This window comes from Solanum stenotomum, chromosome 4 (genome assembly GCF_019186545.1).
Source record: "Solanum stenotomum isolate F172 chromosome 4, ASM1918654v1, whole genome shotgun sequence".
Lineage (NCBI taxonomy): Eukaryota > Viridiplantae > Streptophyta > Magnoliopsida > Solanales > Solanaceae > Solanum > Solanum stenotomum.
In genome coordinates, this window is record NC_064285.1 from 2,073,514 (window position 1) to 2,097,772 (window position 24,259).

At 33.6% G+C, this 24,259-nt stretch overlaps 5 protein-coding genes and 1 pseudogene across 6 annotated transcripts; 4 read left to right on the top strand and 2 right to left on the bottom strand.

Moving 5' to 3' along the window:
* Window positions 1-2,991: 2,991 nt before the first annotated feature.
* Window positions 2,992-5,552, bottom strand: LOC125862096 (exocyst complex component SEC15A). Its single transcript, XM_049542089.1, has one exon. The coding sequence runs from the start codon at window positions 5,535-5,537 to the stop codon at window positions 3,162-3,164; it is 2,376 nt and encodes a 791-aa protein (XP_049398046.1). The 5' UTR covers window positions 5,538-5,552; the 3' UTR covers window positions 2,992-3,161.
* A 2,389-nt stretch (window positions 5,553-7,941) lies between these two features.
* On the top strand, window positions 7,942-12,469 carry LOC125862477 (uncharacterized). 2 transcript variants are annotated; one of them, XM_049542557.1, is made up of 8 exons: window positions 7,942-8,103; window positions 8,698-8,961; window positions 9,106-9,168; window positions 9,847-9,886; window positions 10,856-10,920; window positions 11,406-11,519; window positions 11,774-11,902; window positions 12,100-12,466. In XM_049542557.1, the coding sequence occupies exons 1-8, from the start codon at window positions 7,969-7,971 to the stop codon at window positions 12,139-12,141; spliced, it is 852 nt and encodes a 283-aa protein (XP_049398514.1). In that variant the 5' UTR covers window positions 7,942-7,968; the 3' UTR covers window positions 12,142-12,466. The 2 variants fall into 2 exon arrangements, with proteins under 2 accessions (XP_049398514.1, XP_049398515.1); XM_049542558.1 differs by having other exon boundaries at window positions 7,958-8,103; window positions 8,703-8,961; window positions 12,100-12,469.
* A 1,019-nt stretch (window positions 12,470-13,488) lies between these two features.
* LOC125862478 (guanine nucleotide-binding protein subunit gamma 2-like) lies at window positions 13,489-15,101 on the top strand. Its single transcript, XM_049542559.1, has 4 exons — window positions 13,489-13,771; window positions 13,860-13,912; window positions 14,611-14,655; window positions 14,812-15,101. Exons 1-4 carry the CDS (start codon window positions 13,598-13,600, stop codon window positions 14,891-14,893), a joined length of 354 nt encoding a protein of 117 aa, XP_049398516.1. The 5' UTR covers window positions 13,489-13,597; the 3' UTR covers window positions 14,894-15,101.
* Window positions 15,102-15,226: 125 nt separating this feature from the next.
* Window positions 15,227-16,211, bottom strand: LOC125862479 (phytochrome-interacting ankyrin-repeat protein 2-like). The gene is made up of 3 exons (XM_049542562.1): window positions 16,069-16,211; window positions 15,627-15,798; window positions 15,227-15,538 (listed from the first exon to the last, which is right to left on the bottom strand). The coding sequence occupies exons 1-3, from the start codon at window positions 16,192-16,194 to the stop codon at window positions 15,336-15,338; spliced, it is 501 nt and encodes a 166-aa protein (XP_049398519.1). The 5' UTR covers window positions 16,195-16,211; the 3' UTR covers window positions 15,227-15,335.
* Window positions 16,212-19,210: 2,999 nt separating this feature from the next.
* Window positions 19,211-21,223, top strand: LOC125862476 (protein ENHANCED PSEUDOMONAS SUSCEPTIBILITY 1-like; annotated as a pseudogene).
* Window positions 21,224-22,926: 1,703 nt separating this feature from the next.
* On the top strand, window positions 22,927-23,903 carry LOC125862807 (uncharacterized acetyltransferase At3g50280-like). Its single transcript, XM_049542928.1, has one exon. It carries the CDS (start codon window positions 22,929-22,931, stop codon window positions 23,901-23,903), a length of 975 nt encoding a protein of 324 aa, XP_049398885.1. The 5' UTR covers window positions 22,927-22,928.
* Window positions 23,904-24,259: the final 356 nt, after the last annotated feature.

Consider the following 24,259-nt stretch of genomic DNA (forward strand, 5'->3'; position numbering starts at 1 on the left):
TATTGGTGTGGAGCACTTTGCAGAAGTGCTAAATTTGTGCCTGATGTCATTGTTGAGGATTCACCGGGAAGTGATTTTCAAGACAGACCAACAAGTGCAGATAATGTCTCATGCCCCAGATGATTGATAAGACAGATTACAGGGCAGCTAAAAGCGGCAAATGTGTTAACTAGCCTACCATTAGAAGTGCAGATGCAGTCCTGCCAAACCACATGTTTGTAGTTGTTCATGGATGAGTAAAAGTTCCCTGAATTTGAAGGTAGAAACCATTAGAAGTTAAAGTGCGTACAATTTGATCGAATATTATTTGGAAAATCTTTTTAAATTGTTCACCTTTACCGAAGTATAAAATCCAAGCTGTATAGACTTCTAAAATTCTTTTAGAAAAAAATCTTTTCGAGAAGAACAAGTTGGATTTTATGAGATAGTGAACTGAAAAATGAGTTTGCATTGCAGAGTCCAGGTACTTAGTAGTTACTCTAAGGTGTTAAGAGCTTTAATTTACAAGTAATATAGAATCTAGCTAACGATTATTTCGAAGAGGAAAAGGAAGAACACCATTGAAGTTAAATATTTGAGTCAGGGAAACACCAACCTCACATGGTATGTAACTGGAGCAGCAGCAGCTCTAGTACCTCTCGCTATACATGGCAGCATCTGTAGCCGCTATGGGACTGTGACTCCCAGAATCAGCAACAACCTATAGAAATAATAATAATTATTGCTATAAGCAACTTGTAACACTAATTAAAAATCTACCACACTACTCCCTCAATCTAAATTAATTTCCAAGCTTGACAAACTAGGTCATCTATCTGGGGTAGCAGTGTAAAATAAGCAATATGTACTTGCTTGTTCTAAGCTACCCCACTATGGCTTTGAAGGTGCTCCCTCAAGATTACCAGTCTACTGAACAACATGAATGGCCTTAGCTAGGAAGAACTATGAAAGGACTCACAAATTGTTACAACAATGAAACACTTGGATCAAAATTTGTAAGTCAGAATGTCAAACAATAGAAATGCTTAACGGCACAGGCAAAGCACAACCTAGATAATACCCCCCTACACTCCCCATAGAGATCAATAAAATCAACATCAGTTTACGCCTCCCTCTGAAAGCAGTCAAAGCACAAAGGAGAAAAAATGATATTTGGTCTAACCGCGTGTTCTGCTTGCCACCGGTTCTGTTCACTACCAGGACTATGGTTCCCTGAATCCCAGATGAGTTCCGAAAGCGTTTGCTCAACTTGGAAAAACAATATTACTAAACCAATTTATCCTGTTCCAGACCATCGAGGTCCAAAACTGAGGACTACTATATATAAAACTGATTCAGCTGTGGCCCAAAGACAGCTACAATGCAGGTCTTAAACATATTGAGAATTCAGGTTGGACAAAAAATCTCAATAAATGTCTAATGAGAATGACTGTTCTGACTTGGACAATGAACTAAAATGAAATTCATAGAACCATCAAACATCTCGTACTTGATGCAATATGACACACATTTGTTGCCATTCTAGGCGTCTCATAAAGAAATCCCTCTGGATGCCACCCAAAATGCAGACAGAAGGGACAACCAAAAATCCACAAAACCCTTTGGTCTTGAATAAATTTAAATGTTATTATTCCCAAGTCTATGTTATACATGATACAGGTTGACACCATAAAAATCACATTTCATAGTTTTCATTAGAAAATACGAAATATCTCTAACCTCCATACTAACCTAACAGTCCAAAACAGTAACTCTTACATCAGTGCACACATTTTTTATGAAGACATCATTGCAGACATTAGAGCTGTTCGATCAGAATAATGGGCCACTTGACCAATAATACTAGACATTTTCTATCTTAACCTTGATGTAAGACAATCCAGAGCAACTGCAATCATAAACCAATAGATTGCTTCATTTTAATGGCAAAAGCTAATACAAATGAAAAATTATGTAGTTTCATAAACCATATTTTATTCACAAAACATGACTTTGTATGTATCTATAGCGATTGAAACATATCTTAGACATCACCACAGACGCAAAGAGAAAAACACTAGAAGAAGAAAAAAATAAAAACATGAAATTGCATGCAGTAAGATATTTCAACAAGTAGTCACGAGTCCATACCAAGGAAGATTTAATCAAGCAAGAAAGCAAAACAAAGTGGTCTCTCAAAACCTATAGTATGTTTTACTTGTATCCATAGGGTTCAAACACAAAAACACTTTCTTAGGGATGGAAGTGGAAAAAAAGACAAGTAGACTAGCAGGAAAGATATATCATAATGCACTAGGAGCATGTGGAAGAAAAACGGAAAGAACAACGAGGGTCAAGAAAATCATAGAGAAGCAATGGATGTTTACATAGAGCCAAAGAGTAATTCCATATTTCATTTAACTAGTTATATTGACAAACAGGAAGTCTGATACCAGCTGAGTAAACACATTGACGAGCGAAATTTACAGCATCTCTAGTAAAAGAGGAAATTATTGAAAAATCAAGATTAAGATAAGTGCAGAAAACAGTAACAAACACTAACCATCTGTATCAAAGTGACCCATGCAGAACTCATTATTCCTCTTGAGGATTGAAATATGAGAGGAGAAGATGTGACGGAGAAGTAACAAAAACAAATTGTCAAAAACGAGTCACAATAACAATAATAGAGAAGTAAATTGAACGCTAAGTTGTTCAGTACACAACAAATAAAAGATACTTTTTTCCCTCAATTGAATAAACAAATTTCCTGACTAATTTATTTTTTCAAAAAGATAAATTAGTCAGGAAAAATAGGTAACTGAGTCTTGTAATTCTGCAACAAGAAAAAATGTAAGTACGCTATGAAGGGAGTTGCACCAGGGGTAAATGCGAGAAGACAGTCTGTTATTGATCTAATATGAAATGCATCTGGAGTTCCACTAGCTCCATTTGCATTTTGTTTCACATAATTGCTACGAAGACATTCTATCAAACAGAGTCAATGGCATCTTATCTGCAAAACTGATGAGTTCTTATCCAAATGACCAAAGTAGTGCTAACATGATTGAAAATGAAGATACAGCTAATGTGAATCTTTCTGAAGCAAAATCAGCAGGAAATAAAGTTTTTCATTTACTTCTAACAGAAAAAGCTAGTTTCTCATTCATTTATCACAAGTTTCAGTTGAAATCCCGCAATCTCTTCTTCAACACATCCATTGATTTTTTACGAGCACTCTGCTTTGTGTTTCTGCTTGAAAGACTTCCGAAGAGTCCATCAGCTGAATCTTTATACTTGTCACAGATAGTAGAAACTTTTTTATAATCTAGAGCATTATAGTTCTTCTCCCTTATGACAGGATTCATGAAGTTCTCTGGTTGACTGCTTAGGAGGAGGTTTATTAATTGTCTAACTTCTACCAAGCAACTTCGAAAGCTATCGTCCTTGTAAACTTCACTCAGCCCAGTACTGTGAAACCTCTCATCAGCAAAAGACTCTAATGCTTTCAAATCGTGGTTGATGCTCATTACTGCATTAACATTGAATCTCTTTATCGAGTCACTCAGAAAAGTTCCCACAATTGAATTGGAGATATGCTCAAGAGCTCCAATCCCAACTTTATACAAAGCATCCAGAGGTAAAATTTGTTGAGCAGTAGACAAGAGAGTGTCGAGATATATAACCACCTCATTCATGCATTCGTTGCCTTGCTGTGGGGCATCATCGGCTGTCCAATGGACATTTTCTGTGAGTGACATGAATTCATCCAATTTTGCATTTACTAAGCTTAGTAATGCAATATAAGCAGCATCTCTTGAAGTCTTAAGGACAATCTTAGCTGTTAAACTGCCTTGAGGCCTTTCAACTAAACGGACAGGAATGCCGCATTGTTGGGCTGCATGTTGAAGAAAGAAATCACAAGCCCTTTCAAAAACAGCTATATTTGCAGCAATTTGCATTGCCTGAGACACACCAGTTGTACCACTGTAGATAGTCTCAAGTAGGACTTCATTCAGTACATCAATCAAGAGCTTATCCAAATACTTTTTGACAAAATCAAAAAAATTCATTTGGCTCCCATATGATAAGTAATTGACAGAATCTTTGATGAATGACTTAACGATGCGACAGCATTCCGGCACCATGGAAGAGAATGGAGCAATAAAAGGGAAAGCTGGCATTATATCAGAGGTTTGTAGATGGAACAATAAAACATTTGCCTGATAATCCGACTCCCTCTTCATGACCATCTGCTCAAATGTATCATTGGTGACTACAGCAGTTATTTGTTGCCTACACTCTGCCAAAAGAAGTTCATGATATTTTTCTCGACTACTATTTAGAGTCCCAAGAATCGCACTCACTTCATAGCCATATTGTCTGAGGGTTGACCCAAGAAGAGTCACATAGTCCTTGACCATGAGAAGATGACTGGCACTATCCATGTGGGAGAATTGTTCTTCCAAGAGTGCAGTCACTTTACCTACAGCTGTTTCCCACATTGTCTCAACCTGATTAGGCAAGAGCAGGCCACCAGCAGTCCTTAATACTCGATCCTCAACAATGAAATAACCTGCAATCTGAGCCAAGAAGATTTGATGGGATTCTAGGAAAGGTTGTGACAGTGAAATCTGCAAATCTGAACTCAGCTGCAATAAGCGATTCTTGTAGTAATATTCACGAAACTGATCTTGAATCCCCATACAACCATGAATGTGACATGCTCGATAAAGAGGCGTCAGGTCAAACTTTAAGACAGATTCTTCATTAATCTCTTCAACATCTAGGGTATAAGTGAAGTCTCCTAACCCCAAACAACTTTGTTCCTCGGCTTTTCTTTGACGGGCTAGCATATCCTCATCCCTCTGACGAGCAGATGCAGCATATCCTATTGCAGTTTGCCCAATATCCTTTGCTGTACTCCTTATGTGAACTAGCCATTCATTAACTTCACTGGTTACTCTCTTCTCAATATGCAATTTAATCAGTGGTATTCTCTTCTCTATCATAGTCCTGAGTGGCTTGACGGGAATGTTCTGCAAATAACTTTTCTCAATCAGATCAATAGCCTTGATAGCAGGGTAAAACCGACCTTCAGAAACGTGGTTGTTACACTTCGCACAAAGTTCTAACACTTGGACACAGTTGCCTGACATCTTAATTGCTTCTGTAACATTTTTCTTAATTGAAAAAGATTCAAGAAGCTCTTCAAGTTTTAAGAGAAGGACGCTCCCCACATCTTGCAGCTTCAGATTATCAGTTTGCAACTCAGCTTTTAACTCTTCTGCATCGACCAAGACTCCGCGCAGCTCATCCACCGCAATAATAAACTCCTCATAGTGAAGCTTACAAAGCTCCTCTATTTCAACTTCTTTCTTTTTGACGACATTCTTAAGTTGCTGTAGAAGGGCATCAGGCTTCCCGCTTTCAAAAGCAAGCCTGACCATAGGACCTAGATCTTCCCCATTACTGATCATAGTCACAAGAACGGAATCTTCGGCTGTAGTTGTGTCCCCATTTTCTGTGGCCGTTCTCCTCCTGGTTTTAGCAGTCATGGTTACTACCTTGCCCTGCATATTCAAATTCAAGACACTTCAGTCAATGTGTGACTAAGTTCACATACAGGGGAAACATAAGTACCATCGTGCAAAGAGAAAGGAAAAGGAAAAAAGAGAAAAAAAGAAGAGGTACATCTTAATCTTATTTCCAAACAATGGAGAAGGGAATAATTTCGACGTTTAAATCATCCATCCATTCCACTCCCTTCCCTCGTTAACCCAGCCAAAAACAAGATGGAAGGGAGATGATTTAGCTTCATCCAAACTATTACATTGTTCCATGAACACCAGAAATGTTTCCTACAATTATATGTTCATCTCTGCACAACTGAAACTAGAATTCAAGTTCATTCCAATTTCACCAAACCACCGGAAGGGATGTCCCAAAATCATCGGATCACAAAGACTGAACCAGGATACCTCTAACAGGTTTACATAAGAAACATCATCCACTGTAAAAATTGAACAAAAAACATACAAATAAAAACCAAACAAATAACCAATCAATGCTATAAGTAAAAACTTCTCTACTTTATTTTAACCATTAACCAAGCAAATAACAGATCAGATACACCAAAACCATCAAGCATCAACAAATAACCCAAAATCTGAACATAACAACCTCATCTCAACCAGAAATCACAGATAGAAAAACAAGCAAATAAGCTGCAAAAAGTAAAATTTAAGCAAGTAACTAGTAAATACACCAAAATCATCAAATTTCAGCAAATAACCCAAAATCTGAACATAACACACTCATCACAAACAGAAGAAACAAGAAAATAAGCTACAACTCCATTAACAACAAAAAAAAAGCATAAAGCTTACAACTTCAACACAAAATTGAGCAAAAAAAACACTAAAACACACCTAGATCATCATACCATAAACAATACACCAAAAAAACCCAAATGGGTCTACATTATAAACCTCACCCATGATGCAAAAACATGAAAACCAACGAAAAAATCAAAAAAAAAATGAAGCTAAAAATGGAATAAAGATTCAGTAACTTACCCAAAGAAGTAATTTCAGAAAGTTCTATGCTTTCCCCTTTTCTTTTCTTGATATAAAAATTGAATCTTGGCTAGATTTTGTACCTTGTGATTTCCTTCAGTGGCATTTTTTGCCGACCAACACAATGTTTCTCTGTTTTCTCAGATGTTCTTTAGGTTTGATTTGAGAATAATAATAAATAAATAATTTTAAAATAATTAAAATTATTATTTTATTATTTATTTATTTGTTAGTATTATTTTTGTGTTTTATTATTTGGATCAACAAATGAGTCAAAGGGTGTATATCAATGTCGGGAAAAACACCATCTTCCTTTGAAGGCAAGTTCCGGCACATGTTTAGGTGACATAATTAGTATTAAAAGGGTTCGTTTGGTCGGTGAACAAGTTACGAACAAAATAATAATATAAAAAATATCAATAGGTAGATTAATAATAATGAGATTGTAATATAGATGTTGTAAATGTTTAAATTATAATATATGATGAACAACTTAAAATGCAATATGAATTATTGCGAGAGATATCGTCATTCTTGATCAGTAGTTTCAGATTTGAGTTTTTAGAAATGAAATGTTTATTGTTGAAAGCGTTGTTTTAGAAGTGAGTCTTACAATACACTAATTTCAAATTTAGTTAGATTTTATTAAGACTTCCATATATCAAATGAGAAATAAATAAAAAATACTTAAATTATTCATTCAATGAATCTTGCAATGGAAAATGTTATATTATATGCTTTTCATAGGATTATAATCAATGCACAAGTTGTTTATGCAAGCAATATTTGTTAATTATTGTACGAAAATTAAGAATGAAGTAATTGTTATATTTGGATTACTTTACCTTTAAATTGTATAATATTTTTAGTTAACTTTATCAAAAAAAAATTGTATAATATTTTTAAACAGTTTAATTTCCATATTATCAGTAGTTTTTCATCTTGTTCAACATATTCCAAAACGTCCCGATACATCACGTCGCGATTTTAGATATATCTCTCAACATCCTGATACATCATATCTTGGTTTCTGATACATCACTCAAAGTTTTGACATATCGCATAAAATGATGTATCTGATTGATACATTGCGTAAAGTAACGTGTCAATATATCGAGTACATCCTGATACATCAAGTAAAGTGATGTATCCGATTGATACATCGAGTAAAATGATGTATCCGATTGATATATCACGTAAAGTAGATTTTTTAAAAAAGATATTCAAATGGTAGAAAATTTTAGAGAATATAATAATAATAAAATAAGTGGTATATTTAGTTAATTTTTCCATATAGCCAAACAAATCACATTATCCTATGCAATTTTATATTGAGATTAATTATTACATTACAATATAATATAAATTAATAGAGCATGTTTAGAATAAAATAATCAGTTTTAATGGAGGGATGATTTCAAAGTCGATGAAAATGTCTCATTTGGGCGTAGAAAAATTGTGGAAAATTATGAACGATGCCAAGGAACCCTCTTCTTCAAACAGTAATTTCTCTAATGAATTTCAGAGTTCACAACAAATGGATTGGGTAAATATCAAAAAAAAAAATCAATCTTTCTTTCCTTTTATTCTTCAATAGTTATCTGCCCTTGCTATTTTGTTGTCATATTATTCTTGCAATTCTGTTTTGAAAACTTTGCCTTTGAGTCAAGAATCTATTGAAAATAACCTCTATCGGTAGAGATAATTTATGCGTACATCTTATCCTCTCAGACCCATTCGTGGGATTACACTAGGTATATTATTGTTGTAAAGTTTGAATCTTTACTAGTTGGGTACTGTTTTAATCAGCTTAGAATTCAAGATTCTCTAATGGGGCAACTGATTATTGAAGATGTAAAGTTTTTTGCTTCAGTAGTTATTTTTGCACATGTAAAGTTTGAATCTTTACAAGTTGGAGCTTAGAATTCAAGATTCTCTAATGGGGCAACTGGTTACTGAAAATGTATAGTTTTTTTGCTTCATTAGTAATTTTTATACATGTAAAGTTTGATTTACAAGTTGAGTGCTGTTTTAATCAGCTTAGGATTCAAGATTCTCTAATGGTTTTTTTTTTGCTTCAGTAGTAATTTATGTACATGTAAAGATTGAATCTTTACAAGTTGGGTACTTTTTTACTCAGCTCAGGGTTCAAGATTCTCTAAAGGGGAAATTGATTGCTGAAGATGACTTCAAATGGAGATTACCCACAAGAGAAAAAGAAGGAAGTTGTGAAATACTGAAGTATGTTGGTGGGGTTGACTTAAGTTTTTCAAAAGATGATTCATCTATTGCCTGTGGCACTCTTGTTGTGTTGGACTTGACCACTCACAAAGTTGTTTATGAAGATTCTTCTATTGTTAGGCTTCACATTCCATATCTTCCTGGCTTCCTTGCTTTCAGAGAGGTCTTATTCATATTCTCTATATTTTCCGTTGCTCGCAATGTGTTTTGACTTATCGCTTTTGTTGTTTGTCTAAAAAGGAGTGATCATGTCTATATGTTTTGAATGATGTAAACTGATTGCTGTAATATTGAACTGGTTCTTTAGGCTCCTGTGCTTCTAGAGCTTTTGGATAAAATGAAGAACAATGCTCATTGTTTCTACCCGCAGGTAAATATTGATAACTTTCCTCCTTTGTTGCCCCCCTCTCCCTACTTATTTCTCATTCTACAAATGGTGAAACTTTGATCAAGAGTGTATATATTGGCTCGAATCAGCCACATGTTATGATAAGTTTGGTATATACCATGTAGTAAAAGAACTTTTAGAGCTGCAATCCTTTCCTGGAAAGACATTGTCTAGTATTGGGCAGGTTAGACCAAATCTACACCTTCCGCATACCATCGGTATTCTGCTTCACACCCAACCCGCTCCTGATTATAGGTAGGAAGTTTGACCTCATCCGCTAACTCAAATAGATGAAGCACATTCTTATACTCTATCTACTATAATGTACTCAAGAGGGAAAAAGGTACAATTTGGGTGAAAAATAAGTAAAAGAATTATGTTGGAGTTGTACAAACGGAGGCCTCATTTGGTGGTGTAACAGGGCCAAAACATCTAAGAGTTAGTGGTTATATTTAGTTTAAGGGGCATTTGTATGGAACTTTGACTATAGATGCAGCTAAGAAAGGGTTTATGCTACAAAATTTGCTCTCACCGGTAATTCTAATTCCTCCCCCTTCCCTTTTCTCTTATACCCAACTTGTAGTAGGAGTCAACGGACATTATTGAGCTGGACTACGTAAAATCTAATACCTGACATCTATTTAACCTTCGTGTTGACAGCTACTAATGGTTGATGGCAATGGATTGCTTCATCCTCGAGGCAAGTTTTGTTTCTATCTGAAGCTGATAAAAAGAAAATTTCCAAATCTAGCAGATTGTTTATGACTCTACATTAGTAGATACCATGCTTTCTCCATCTTTTGTGTAAGGTACTCAGCGATATTGAGGAGATCGTCCAACATCATGATCATATTCTTCATCTAGTGTTTACAACCTAATTTGTGTGTGTGTCAAAGTAATTACTAGTAACTTCTATTCCCAAAACCTATTCTAAGAAAAATGTATAATAGTGTAAATAGCTTAGGTAATTCCACAGACACGAAAACTGAGTTCTCCAATCTCTTGGTACCATTTTAACTTTTTATATCCTCTTTAACGTATATCAGCTAGCTGGTTCTCAGATATTGATCTGTAAATGTTAATTCTCTTTGGATATTTCTCTATTTTATATCTCTCTTCTTATTTATGTGCTGCTAGTGCTTTTTCCTAACAGGTGAGACCTGAACGTAATTTGTACTCAGCTGACGTAATTCTGCAGCTCCCTTAATCATTCTCTAAGACTTTCCACTACATGTCGTGATCAATGTGCTTAATCTATGACACTAAGTTGACACTGTCATATTTGTGTTATTAGAAGGAATTTCTTACTGCTAATCACGATCTTCTTTATCCCGATGAAAATTTGACTGGATTAAAGAACACAATCATATGTTTGAATCCGATGTTCTGCCATGGCTTTGTAAAGATATTTCAGCTTTAATCATCCCTTTGATATAACTTACGATTAAGCTCCTCTTAGATACTCTTTGGGAAAACTGCTCATGAAATCTATTAAGAGTACTAGAAAGTTGACTTCACTGATTAGTTTTATCTGTATCACTGACTGCTCAACTTGAGAGAGTTGTTAAATTTGATATCATATGAACATGAGTCATCTTTATCAATTCAACTGTACTATTTCACACTTATTTTTTGCTAAAAACTCGACAACCACAATTATGTTCTGCAGGTTTTGGTTTGGCTTGTCATATTGGTGTCTTAGCTGATCTTCCTACTGTTGGGGTGGGGAAGAATGTAAGCTTAAACTTCTTTATCCTCCTTAAGTTTCTTAAAAATCTAGGTAGACTCAATTGAAACGTGCTTTTGTTTGTTCGCTCTTAGTGAAGGAACATAAAGCGAACCTAATGTGGGTAGGAAAGATAGATCGTAGTCTGATCTTTCTCATTGAATCTCTAACAACATACATACCCAGTGTAATCCCACAAGTGGGGTCTAGGGATGGTAGAGTGTACACAGACCTTACCCTACCTCATGGAGGTAAAGAGGTTGTTTCCAAAAGATCGGACACTACTCTATGCAGAATACTGAACTGTCAAACATCTCCTAGTATTCTGCCTGTCCTGCTAACGCGGGATACTTTGTGCATCGGACTGGCCACTTTTTCTCTTATACTTATACATAGACTTAGCTTGATATTGAATTATTTCTATATAACTAGTTTTGCATCAATGGTGAAGTGGTTTATGAACATTCCGTCTTTTTGTCTTTTCTTTTTCTAGTTACACCATGTTGATGGTCTTACACAATCTACGGTAAGAGAACTCCTTCAAGCAGCAGACTCTCCCAAACATGTCTTACCGCTAATTGGGGACTCTGGATGTACCTGGGGAGCGGTAAGACACTCTTTCTTTATTATCCTTGAAATATGTTAACTACAACAACTATGCCTCAGTCTCAAACAAGTTGGGGTCGGCTATATTAATCCAAACTGTTTCATTTCCCATGAATCGTTTAACTACTAGTTCCAGAAATGAAAAATAAGCTTAAACTTTGGGTTTTCTCGATCACATGTGAATTTTACTGTAGTAACTATTCTATTTCATCACAAATTTCAAATTAGGCGTAAGTTGTTTAAACCCTTATGCAGGCAATGCGATCATCTGAGGGCTCTTTGAAGCCCATATTTATTTCAGTTGGTCACCGTATATCTCTCGCCACTGCCATTGAAATTGTGAGGATGACTTGCAGATTTCGTGTTCCAGAGCCCATCCGGCAGGTTAGTGAACTTTTTTGCATAGTTGCTGCTGGTGATGTCTGATTTAAATTTCTTAACTCTATTGGAAACAACCTCTCCACCTCACCTCCGAGATAGACATTAGGTCTACGTATACACTACCCTTCCCAGACCCCACTGCATGGGACTACTCTGGGTATGTCGTTGTTATTGTGATTCTCTTACATTTGATGTTGTAGGCTGATATAAGATCAAGGGAACGCCTGCGGAACAATCAATGATTATCTACATAATCGCTTCTCTGTATGTTTGCTGAGTTTCTGCTACGGTATATGAACTCGTTTACGGGTGACTATAAGTATCTTGTACGGGTACAGATAGGTGTATTTTTTTTTACTATGTTTGCTCGAACTCTTTAAAAATGTTGATGCATGCGTGTCGGATCCTCCAGAGTTAGTGCATTTTTGAATGATCTGACACGGGTACAACAACATTTTAGGAGAATCCGAACAACATAGTTGATTAGGAGAAGAATAACTTGATGTTCCAATAATATTTTGATGAACCTAACATATTGGAGGTATACACATTTCCATATACAGGAATAACAATTTACTCCAATAATAGTTTAAAGCTCTATAAATTAGTCAATTATTGCTATTCATGTTCAAATTCAGTAACTTTTATTTGTCATGTTTTGCTTCATGAAAATCAATTTAACTAATTTTCGGAGTTATGATTTAGATTAATATGATGAAAAAAATGCATCAAAATAATTTATACAATTTATTGAAATCGTCTATAAAATTGTCTGTGATTGGTTTTAGGCAATTTAATCATTCAATTATTGTTTTTTCCAGCAAAAATTAAAGCAACCACAACATCTCATTTTTTCTTAATTGGTATGTCATTTTGAACCATAACAATAATAATGTATTCAATGTCTTATTACAAATAGGATCCGGAAAGAAGATTGTATACGCGGTCTTATCTCTACCTTGAGAATAACGATAAAAATATTATTTTTGAAAGACTCACAGCTTTAGTTAAACATATAAAATATAAAGTATACAAAACAAATATAGTAACGAAGAACTCATACTGAAAAAGAAAAAAAAGAAGAGAAATGTACCAACAAATAATATGATAACTAAAGTTAAGGAGATAACGTGTAAATCGTAATACTAAATTTGAATAATAAGATATTAAAAAAAAGCAATAATTACAATATTGATAAGTAATCTAGATAAATTTAATATTACCTATTAACATTCTATTCTATTTATCGAACTTCACATTAATGTCTTATCCTTTATAAGTTACAAGTACATCTATTTCTTCGACTCTCTACCTCTCATCATACCAACCTCAGTTAACCTCTCAAACTTTCCTTAGTGGGACATTTGTGCGTTACTCCTTTACATGTTCAAACCATCGGTCTCATTACTCATCTTATTCACTGTAATAAATTTCTTCGATCCTAATTTTATCTCTCTTAATAAATCACATATTCATCCTAATTTTAAATGTGAGCTTTATCTTCTCCGAATTATACTTATGAAATTTCACTTGATACGTTATTATTTTATTACTACTTTATTCCAACTCACCTTTTTTGACCTTATTATTCATTTCCTTCATCTGTCGGTCCAACCTCTCTCCCCCAAATCAAAACCCACGAAAACACAAATCGATCTCCATTTCTACCTCTCTCATAGCTCGAATTTTGGAGCTTTAATGGAGTCGTCTTCACCATCACCAGCTTCGCGAGAACTGAATGAGGTACAAACAGATCTTCCTTCATCTGTAAGACCCGTTTCGAGAACCGGAGCTCCGAATAATATGGTTATGGGGAAACATCGTCTTGCTGCTGCAATTGCTGCTCTCAATCAGCAAATCAACATCATTCAGGTAAGTATCCTATATTTTACTGGGTTTTGAGTTTTTTTCTTCTTCTTCTTCTTCTTCGTAATTTGGGGATATTTTTGTTGTTATTTAGGAAGAATTGGATCAGCTTGATTCATTTGGTGAAGCTTCACTCGTTTGCAGAGAGTAAGTTTTCGTATAACATATTGTTTCTTCCATTTCAATTTTGAAAGCTTACAAGTCATAATAAATCATGGTGGTCTTTTAACTTTGAATGTGCACAGTTATACGTTTTAATTTGTATAAAGTTGAATAAGTAGATATACACAGCTTGTATTGCATAATATGCGTCCTATATGACATAATGCATATCAGTTCAAATGTATCTCATGTGAATTGCCATGTAGTAAGCATGTTTTGTTCAATTTTATATAAGCTTAAGTGTGTACTTATGCATATTCAAAGTTTGAGAGCGTAAATGTGAGTTGAGGCTAAGTAAGTTAAAAGAGCACATTGATGATGATGTGATTATTAGAATTGGAGTGCTAAAAGAAGAATATGCAAATTTTATATAAGAACTCGATGTTTGGTATCTACATTGATGTCCGACTAAGTCAAGATTCACTTTGCGACCTGATAAAGCCTTTCCTAACAAAGGAGCGATTGTGCTAGGATTCGAACCCTGAAATCTTTGATTACGAATGAAGAAATATTGATCACTACACTATGATCCTTGTTGTTTCGGTCGAATTCAAACAATAAAGCATCACATTGTGAAAGCAAAATATTCATAGAAGAAACACAAACTTAGTAGAGTAAGTCTTTGAAATAAAAAGAAAAAATTCTGTAATTAACTTAATTAATTGTGTTTTATTTTATTGCAGATTAGTTTCAAGTGTTGAGTTAATACCTGATGCTCTCCTTCCAGTGTAAGTATTTACCTTAATTTTGCTCTTTTATTTTTATTATCATTATGACTTAGAGAGTGATTTCTTCCTATTGTCTAAGTTGGGTGGACAGAATTACTCGATACCCATGATAAATACCCGTATTCCAGTTAAAATTTGTATGATTAATGGTTGCAGGACTAGAGGGCCAATAAATGTTCATTTAGATAGATGGTTTCATGGGGGCAATGACTCAAGACGCAACAAACGCTGGATATGAAAAAGGAATTTGTACCAAAAACTACGTAAATCAATTCGAATACCCTCTTCTTTTTTGGTTTATTTTGTAATTAAATTTTTAAATTTCTGTGTTTTCTTGACTACTATATTATTAGGTCTTTAAATTCTATATATATCTGCTGTTGAATATTGCAGATGAAATAATGCAGGTAAGTATGCTTTGTAACTCTACACTTTCCAAGTATTAATAACAATGTGTTATAAGTACAAAAAAATGTTTCAACTTGACAAAAAAATCGTATTTAAGTAGAGAAGGATAGAAGAGACTATCCATTATCCATTGAGACTGTAACTGTGGAGTTTACTGATGACAATTCTAGATGTGACGAAGTTGATTATGAATGGAGAAATCTAGAACATGGCTATGCTTGTAAACGTTTCTTCCTCGTGGAACACATGCTTAGAGAAGTGTTGTTGCACACTCAGTTTCCTGAGGTGTTAGAGGATGAACTCTCTAGTTGCAGCAGTTTCATCTCCTCGTAAGCCCATTCGAGACCAGGACAATAGTGAAGTGGAGGATTGAACCTGATATCATGGATTTCATCTGGCAAAAATGCACCGTTTCTGATCAAGAATTTGATTGCTTTCCTCTTTCTTTCTTTAGCTGCATGATGGAGTGGAGTCCCTGCAACGAAGGAACGAGCACACAAACAAGGTAAGGAGTAAGGACATCATAGAGGATGAACGACGATTACATGAATACAGGTACGTACATCCACAGACACCTTTGGTTCTTGCATCAATATCAGCACCTCTCTCGAGCAACTCATCCATAACTCGAACATGACCACCCTTAGCAGCTAGATGAAGTGGAGTCACACCAAGTGTTTTAGGCCCCCCTGCAGTCACATTTGCATCCATGCCTTCTTTAAGAAGTCTCTTGACCTGTTGTAAACATAACGAATGGAAACCAAGACAAGAATATAAACACGGATCTCTCAGAACTACTATTAGGGCTCGTTTGGTGTGAGGGATTAAAAATAATAGTAATGGGATAAAAAAAATTTATGTTGTTTGGTTGCCATGTTTGGGATAACTTATCCCACCATTTATATTATAGTGATGAGATAAGTTATCCCAGGATAGCTAACCCCAGGATAACTTGTTACCAACCAAACGACCCCTTAGTATTAACTAAAACGAAAAAAATAGTACCTCTTTCAGGTCACCTTTCCTAGCAACAATATGAAGTAGAGTCCAACCTCGATCATCCATATAACCGCCTGTAATAATCTGCATTCGTCTCGATCGCCTACTTATATTCGATCGCTCTTCTTGCATTTTTCTTTACAAAATTCCAGCAACAGATTGTTAATACAACCCAGAAATTCTTCAGCTAATAAGACCCAAAAAAGGTGATGAAAGAAAATATTTTATTTATAAACTTTAAGTTGTTGAAGTTTACTTCAAGTTCTATGTATGTTTATGTATTTTCAGTATATTGAAAATAACTGGCAACATATCTATTTATAAATAGTAAGCAACCAAATTAAACTAGGATTAGAAAGCATATTTCTATATGAATTATGACAAAAAAAAAAATCCTAACAATAAATTAATTAATTAAATACAAAACAATCACAAATCCTAAACAATTTAGGATTCCTATTCCAACTTTGAATTATTATTCTAACATGGCGGTAATTTCGAAAACCCTTTATTGCAATTTACATAATTGATTGAAAAAAGAGAACCAACAAAGCAAAATAGGCAAAAACGAGAGGAATGATTAGCAAAGTTGTAAGGAGCAAAAAGATTCAAACCAGGGCCAAAAGCACGAAGATTAGTGAGCTTAATTGGAGCAAAAAGGAGGAGAAAAATGATCATCATAATAAAATTAAATACCAAAAACAAACAAATATATATAAATCCAAATTCTAAAAATGCTGAATTATATGAATCCGAAACCAATTTGGAATGTGTTTGGCGTTTCATATACGAATTTTTGTGCTTGAATTGGAAGTAGAAAAGAGTTTTTTGAGAGGAAATGGAACCCTAGAAATTGCAGGGAATTTTTCAGTACAGAATTTGTGTTGCGTATCGGTCGGTTCGGTTCGATTTTGTAGTTAGTGATTTGACTTATTAGTTATCAGTTTGTATAGACATACTAAATCTTTATAGAATCGTTAAGATATTGGTTTATCAGTAGTTATTGATCGTTATCGGTTTAGTTATCAGTTTAACCGTTAATAAGATTTGATACACAAAAAAATTATAAAAAATCACTTAGAAATAAGGTGACAAACCAAATGAACCATGCACATGAGTTGCCTGAAGGCATCTTGCTCAAAATCAAACACTTTCACATTGTAGAATAACCGAAAGTTTGAGACAATCTAAAATAAAAGTATGAAACTAAATTCTAAATCAAAAACTTTATATACCAAATGGTATAAATATAATTATTTAATTTACTATTGGGTTATCGATTTCGGTTCAGTTTTGAACAATCCTCACCTAGGACACATGCATGTGTCTACTTATTTAATTATATAGAAGTTTAAGTGCATATTTATATATATCTAAAGTTGGAAGCATAAATATCAATCAAAGCCAAGTTGAAGAATATATTTATTTATCATGTCGATTGAATAACATAGATACAATCCACGCTATGATACTAACCCTTCTATCACCACTTGTGTGCGCAACTTTGTCTACTAAGATTTAGACAAATAAGATGTATCAAGTAATTACATCCACTAACATTTGGATAAATGAGAAAATTTTCTTATATTTCAGTCTCTGCCAAAATTTTAATAAAATATTTCGTGATTCTCAACCCTTTTTACTAACTATTAAGTCACATCTTTAAATGTGATGGTCTTAATATTAAGTTGTTTTAATCTAAACACATGTATGATTATTAAGTTAATAGTATATCTAAACTTTGAAAGCATAATTAAGAAAGATATCTTGTCAAACGTTTATGTTTAGTTTAATTTTATGTGTAGCCATACAAATTTTAGTAACATTAGAGTGTCACATTAAACTGACTGCATTCACTATAGTAGTAAATTACAATAAACTTTATTACTATTAAATTACAATAAAACTTTTTATAATAGTAAAGTCAAGACACTTTATCGGTGTGGGTCCATTATAGTAGAGTCATAGATTTTTATTTTTTTCATATTAAAATAAAGTATTTCTTCAGTCTTAATCAAAGATAAATTCAAAGTTCAAACATTGAAAAATCGGCTTTGGTGTGAATATCTTACCCCAAATGAAACCTATCAAGAAAAATTTAATTAATCGAGTCTAAAGCAAAAACCGCGAATCTTCATAGAGAGAAAGGGAGGAAGATCTTGAGAGGGGAAAACAAAAAGAATCATATCAAACTCTGATATAATACATTTTTTAAATCTCTATCTATACCTAATATTAACAAATCTTAGTGGATCAGCAAATATTAGGTTTAAAAATATATGTCAAGTTCACAAATATTTTCTTAATTATATGGCCAAATATTTTTTTTTTAACATTCGAAATTTATAAAATAGATAAGTTCATTATTCGTATGTTTTGAACTTGCTTCTTGGTACAAGAAAAGGAGCGAAAAATTCTAGTTCTAGTTCTTTCTTCTGCCTAATCTTTAGTACTGCTTTGAGATCTATTTTGTAAAAATATGTGTCTAAGAAGGTGAGAACCTTTATATCCATAATCCCCCTAGCTCCCTTCTACCTCGTTTTGCAATTCCACCATCTTTACGTTCTAGTTCTTTCTTCTGCCTAAGCGATTTATTTTAATCTGTCTTAAACCTAGTAAGATACGTCTAGTTCTTCCATCGCTTCCCTCAACTATCTCACTAGAAAATTGAAACAATACCTTAACTTCAAATACTTACTTTTTTTTCAACTAAACAATCCAAGCAATCTTTGTCCAGCCAGCCAAATGTTTGGTAAAACCATTTAATTTCAGATCTCAAGGCATGTGCTTCTGACCATGTCATGATCAACTTGCATTATTATGTTTCAACATATTCTTTTACCGCTCTTTTACCTTTATCACCCCAACCTAGAAATGTTTCAACATATTCTTTTACCATCATATTTTTTATGTTTGAAATTGGTATAATTGGTAAAATTATTGTCATATGTTTGTGAGGTAATAATTTGAATGATAGAAATAATCTCTTAACATAATTAATGCAGAATAAGACTGTATACAAAAGATCGTTATGGTCAAATCTTTTCTTGAACTTACCATGTAACACAAGTTTATAGTGCATCAAAATGATTCTTTTTTAATGTTATTTCATATTTCAACAACTCTGTCATGTGATTCACGCTAGTTATCTTTTAAGTGATCTAATATTTTAAAGATTTTTTTTGCAACTACTCCATTATATGCACCTACTACACCCAAACTTTTCCTCATAAAACCATAAGCTTTTCATTCCTCTTCCTCAGAAAAAAAAATGGAAGAAATTCAAATCATCTCAACTTGTTTAGTTAGAGCATCTTCAAACTCAAACAATGGCAACAAACACATTTCCCAAAATATTGAAATGACACCATGGGATTTACAATTCCTCCTTGTTGAGACTATTCAAAAAGGTCTTCTTTTCAAGAAACCAACTCCACAACAACAAAACAACTTGGTCAAATCACTCAACTCTCTTTCTTTAGTTGACCATTCGAAAGCCTCGCTTTCGTGCACCTTAGACTTTTTCCCTCCACTAGCGGGGCGTTACTCCACTACCAAAAACCCTAATGACAATACAATTACTTCTTTCTCCATCACTTGTAATAACTCTGGAGCTGAGTTCACTCATGCCATTGCTCCAAAGCTAATAGTAAAGGAGATTCTTGAATCTTGTTACATGCCAACTATAGTACATTCCCTTTTCCCACTAAATAAAGTACGTAACGTGCAATGTGTTACAAAGCCTCTACTTGGAGTACAAGTAACTGAGCTCGTAAATGGTTACTTTATCGGTTGCACTATGAGTCATAGTCTTGGGGACGGGACTTGTTTATGGCATTTCCTTAATTCTTGGTCCGAAATAACACGTGGATTTGAGTTAATTAGTCGATTTCCGACTTTCGAAAGATGGTTCCCTCAGAATGTAAATCCACCAATTTATTTCACTTTGGAATTGGATATGAAAAATTAAATGAGTCTATGGAGATGCCAGTAGTGAAGGAAAGGGTTTTTCATCTTAGTAAAGAAAATGTGTGTAAATTGAAAGCAAAAGCTAACTATGAAATGGATACTAAGTCTATTTCTTCTCTACAAGCTTTCTTGGCTCATCTATGGAGGTACTTTTTCTTATTTAATTACGCGCGATTCAAAATATAATGTGCCTATTGTTTCACTTTTTATTAACATATGACAAATTTATGAACTTTTCGAAACTTCTATTTAGTAGGGGCGATTCAATATTGTATCTTTGGAAGTAGGGGCGGAGCTATATAGAGTTAGGTTGAAACATATCCCCTTCATTGAATTGCACTATTCCAAATAAGTTTGCTTTTAGTTATACATAACTTAAACTGTTGAATTTCCTTGACATACGAGAAAATCTACTATTTTTGGTGTTTGTACCTAAGGAGTCATGACGATTTCTTCTGAACACAACGTCTTTTATTTATATCGTATCCTTTAATGTCAATCATCACATCTTATTCATGCATTACGTTCTTCTAATTAGTAATTCCATCTCTAATATTTTTCGAACAGGTCCATTACACGTTGTAATCGTGTCAATGCCAACGAAGAAGTCACACTCAACATTGTCATTGGTACAAGAACAAGGCTAAATCCGCCTCTACCTGAAGAATACTGGGGAAATGCAGCTATTTTCAAGCCAATTAAGGTAAAAGCAAGGGAATTACTCGAAAATCGACTTGGCTATGCAGCATTGCTAATAAATAAAGTTGTTGCTTCACAAAACTACGAAGAAGTGATCGATTCATACAAAGGATGGGTTGAAAAACCTGTGATAGTTGGTAAAAAATCACTTTTTGTGGCTAATAAATTGACAATTAGTAGTTCTCCAAAATTTAGCGTTTATAGTTGCGATTTTGGTTGGGGAAAACCAGTGGGAGTGAGAAGTGGAATGGCGAATAAAGGTGATGGGAAAGTTACATTATATCCTGGGATTGAAGTAGGAAGCGTAGATATTGAAGTTTGTCTTTTGACTTCAACGTTGTTAGCAATGGAGAATGATGAAGAATTCATGGAATTTGTCACCGTCTAGACAAGACTATGACAAAAAAGTCACTCAACTTTACCTAAGTATCAAAAAAGTCGAGACAAATTATATTTTTATAATGAAATATTATTCTAACTTTATCGAATAAAGTATCACATATAAAGTCATTGGATGGTGGAATTTGCCTCGACTCAAGTAAATCTTGGGTTGGGGGTGGGTGGGAGGGTTATTATGATTTTATATCAGATTTTAAATATTATCTTTTTTACGATATTTGAATGGTGTACTAAACTTTGGAAAAGTTGAAAGAGCAACGTATTTTCTCTGTATCTTTGTAGACTATATTATTATTTTATGCATATAAAATAATAATATTTTCACGTAGAGGATCTGTCAATATCACATGGTTCAGAGTTGAAAAGGTACGACAACAAATTCCATCAACTGTATTAAGGAAATTGTATTACTAATAGAAATCCAACAAAGTTTTAGGATAAATATTAGACTTTTTGAATTTAAACACCAAATTGGCCAAGAATTATGAAAATGAAATCCAGAAAATTAGCATTAATTAATTAAAATTGGGAGCTTGGAATGCCTGAGGCAAAAAGATTAATTAACAACATATTACATATATATATATGAGTGATATGATATTTTTGTGACTTACTATCCTTTTTAAAAAATATTATTTCATCTTTCACCATCTCTTTCACATGATTCCCTCACTAGTTATATTTTAAGTGATATAGTTTTTTAAAATAAATATTTTACAAATGCTTCATTATATACACCTTAACTTTTCCTCATAAAACCAAAAACTTTTCATTCCACTTCCTCCTTAGAAAAAAATGAAAAAAATTTCAAATTATCTCTACTTGTTTAGTTAGAGCATCTTCAAACTCAATCAATGCCAACAAACACATTTCCCAAAACATTGATATGACACCATTGGATTTACAATTCCTCCTTGAGTTTCTAATATGAGCGCTAAATCATTAAGCCATTATCGATAAATTAATAAAAAAAAATTGGTTTGGGTTATCGATTTTAAACAGCCCTACACCTAAGACGCATACATATGTCTACTTATTTAATTTTATAGAAGTTTAAGTGTATAGTTATATATATTTAAAGTTGAAGGGTATAAGTACCAATCAAAACCAATTTAAAGGATATATTTGTGTATTATGTCAATTCAATAACATAGATACGATCCACACTATGACGCTAACACTTTCTATCACCACATTCACATGTTTGAGTAACTTTGTCTACTAAGAGTTAGACAGATAACACGTAACAAGTAACTATGTCCACTAACATTTAGATAAATGAGAAAATTATCTTATATTTTAGTCTCCACCAAAAATTTCATATAAGATTTCTTAATTCTCAATATTAAGTTGTTTTAATCTTAACACATGTATGATCAGAGGCGGATCCACATGTTAGAGTGGGGTGCACGTGCACCCGTTAATTTTGGAAAAATAATATGTATATATATATATCTATCTTGAGAAATTAACATAAATTAGGATATAATTAATAGTACACACATAAAAAATGTAGGAATGTCCTTATGCTGTTGGTACAAAAAAAAAATTGAAACAATCTCTGATTTTAAAGAAAAAAACTGAGGCAAGAGCTATACCTTAATTTCAAAATACTTTTTTTTCAACTAAATAATACCAATAATTTCAAATGTTTGGTAAAACAATTTAATTTCATATCTCAAGGCATGTGCTTCTGACCATGTCATGATCAACTTGCATTTATTACTAATTATTAATGTTACATTATATACACCTACTACACCCAAACTTTTCATTCCACTTACTCCTTAGAGAAAAAAATGGAAGAAATTCAAATCATCTCTACTTGTTTAGTTAGAGCATCTTCAAACTCAAACAATGGCAACAAACACATTTCCCAAAACATTGATATGACACCATGGGATTTACAATTCCTCCTTGTTGGCATAATTCAAAAAGGCCTTCTTTTCAAGAAACCAACTCCACAACAACAAAACAACTTGGTCAAATCACTCAACTCTCTTTCTTTAGTTGATCATTTGAAAGCCTCGCTTTCACGTACCTTAGACTTTTTCCCACCACTAGCCGGGCGATTCTCCACTACCAAAAACCCTAATGACAACACAATGACTTCTTTCTCCATCACTTGTAATAACTCTGGAGCTGAATTCATTCATGCGATCGCTCCAGAGTTAACAGTAAAAGAGATTCTTGAATCTTGTTACGTGCCAACTATAGTACATTCCCTTTTTCCACTAAATAAAGTACGTAACGTGCAATGTGTTACAAAGCCTCTACTTGGAGTACAAGTAACCGAGCTCGTAGATGGTTACTTTATTGGTTGCAGTATGAGTCATAGCCTCGGGGATGGAACTTGTTTCTGGCATTTTTTTAATTCTTGGTCCGAAGTAACACGTGGATCTGAGTTAATTAGTCGATTTCCGGCTTTAGAAAGATGGTTTCCTCAAAATATAAATCCACCAATTTACTTCCCTTTGGAATTGGGTGATGAAAAATTATATGAGTGTATAGATATGCCAATATTGAAGGAAAGGATTTTTCATCTAAGTAAAGAAAATGTGTGTAAATTGAAAGCAAAAGCTAACTCTGAAATGGGTACTAAGTCCATTTCTTCTCTACAAGCTTTCTTGGCTCATCTATGGAGGTATTTATTTTTAATTTTATTTCATGCGATTCAAAATCTAATGTGCCTATTGTTTCAATTTCTTTGTTCATTAATCATGAAGATGTATCCAATCTTTATAGGATACATCTATTCGGGGTTGATTTTTTAAAAGATCAATTAATTAATACTCCCTCTGTCTCTAATTATTTGTCCACTTTTTTTTTTTATAGTTGTCCCTAATTACTTGTCCATTTTGACAAATCCAGGAAGGACAAAATAATTTTACTTATTATACCCTCAATTAATTACTTTGAAAAAGGTAGAATTTCTTGAAAATCTTAAATTTTTAGTCCATCCATTTCATAATTAATAGGGGTAAAATGGTAAACTCATTATGTCAATAATTGCTTTCTTAATAAGTGTGTCAATTTAAAAGTAGACAAGTAATTAGGGACAGAGGGAGTAGTTATTATCTCAGAAAATCATCTATCTTCTTAATTTCAACTCTTTTTCAAAAAAAAAAAA

Bases quoted from the DNA above. Each gene is read 5' to 3' on its own strand.
- LOC125862479 (XM_049542562.1), bottom strand. From the start codon at position 16,194: ATGCAAGAAGAGCGATCGAATATAAGTAGGCGATCGAGACGAATGCAG. The intron at 15,799-16,068 runs GTACTATTTTTT...TGTTTACAACAG, and splicing joins GGAAAGGTGACCTGAAAGAG to GTCAAGAGACTTCTTAAAGA. The intron at 15,539-15,626 runs GTACGTACCTGT...CCTTCGTTGCAG, and splicing joins AACCAAAGGTGTCTGTGGAT to GGACTCCACTCCATCATGCA.
- LOC125862477 (XM_049542557.1), top strand. From the start codon at position 7,969: ATGATTTCAAAGTCGATGAAAATGTCTCATTTGGGCGTAGAAAAATTG. The intron at 9,887-10,855 runs GCAAGTTTTGTT...TATGTTCTGCAG, and splicing joins TGGATTGCTTCATCCTCGAG to GTTTTGGTTTGGCTTGTCAT. The intron at 10,921-11,405 runs GTAAGCTTAAAC...TTCTTTTTCTAG, and splicing joins CTGTTGGGGTGGGGAAGAAT to TTACACCATGTTGATGGTCT.
- LOC125862807 (XM_049542928.1), top strand. From the start codon at position 22,929: ATGGAAGAAATTCAAATCATCTCTACTTGTTTAGTTAGAGCATCTTCA.
- LOC125862478 (XM_049542559.1), top strand. From the start codon at position 13,598: ATGGAGTCGTCTTCACCATCACCAGCTTCGCGAGAACTGAATGAGGTA. The intron at 13,772-13,859 runs GTAAGTATCCTA...GTTGTTATTTAG, and splicing joins AGCAAATCAACATCATTCAG to GAAGAATTGGATCAGCTTGA. The intron at 13,913-14,610 runs GTAAGTTTTCGT...ATTTTATTGCAG, and splicing joins GCTTCACTCGTTTGCAGAGA to ATTAGTTTCAAGTGTTGAGT.
- LOC125862096 (XM_049542089.1), bottom strand. From the start codon at position 5,537: ATGACTGCTAAAACCAGGAGGAGAACGGCCACAGAAAATGGGGACACA.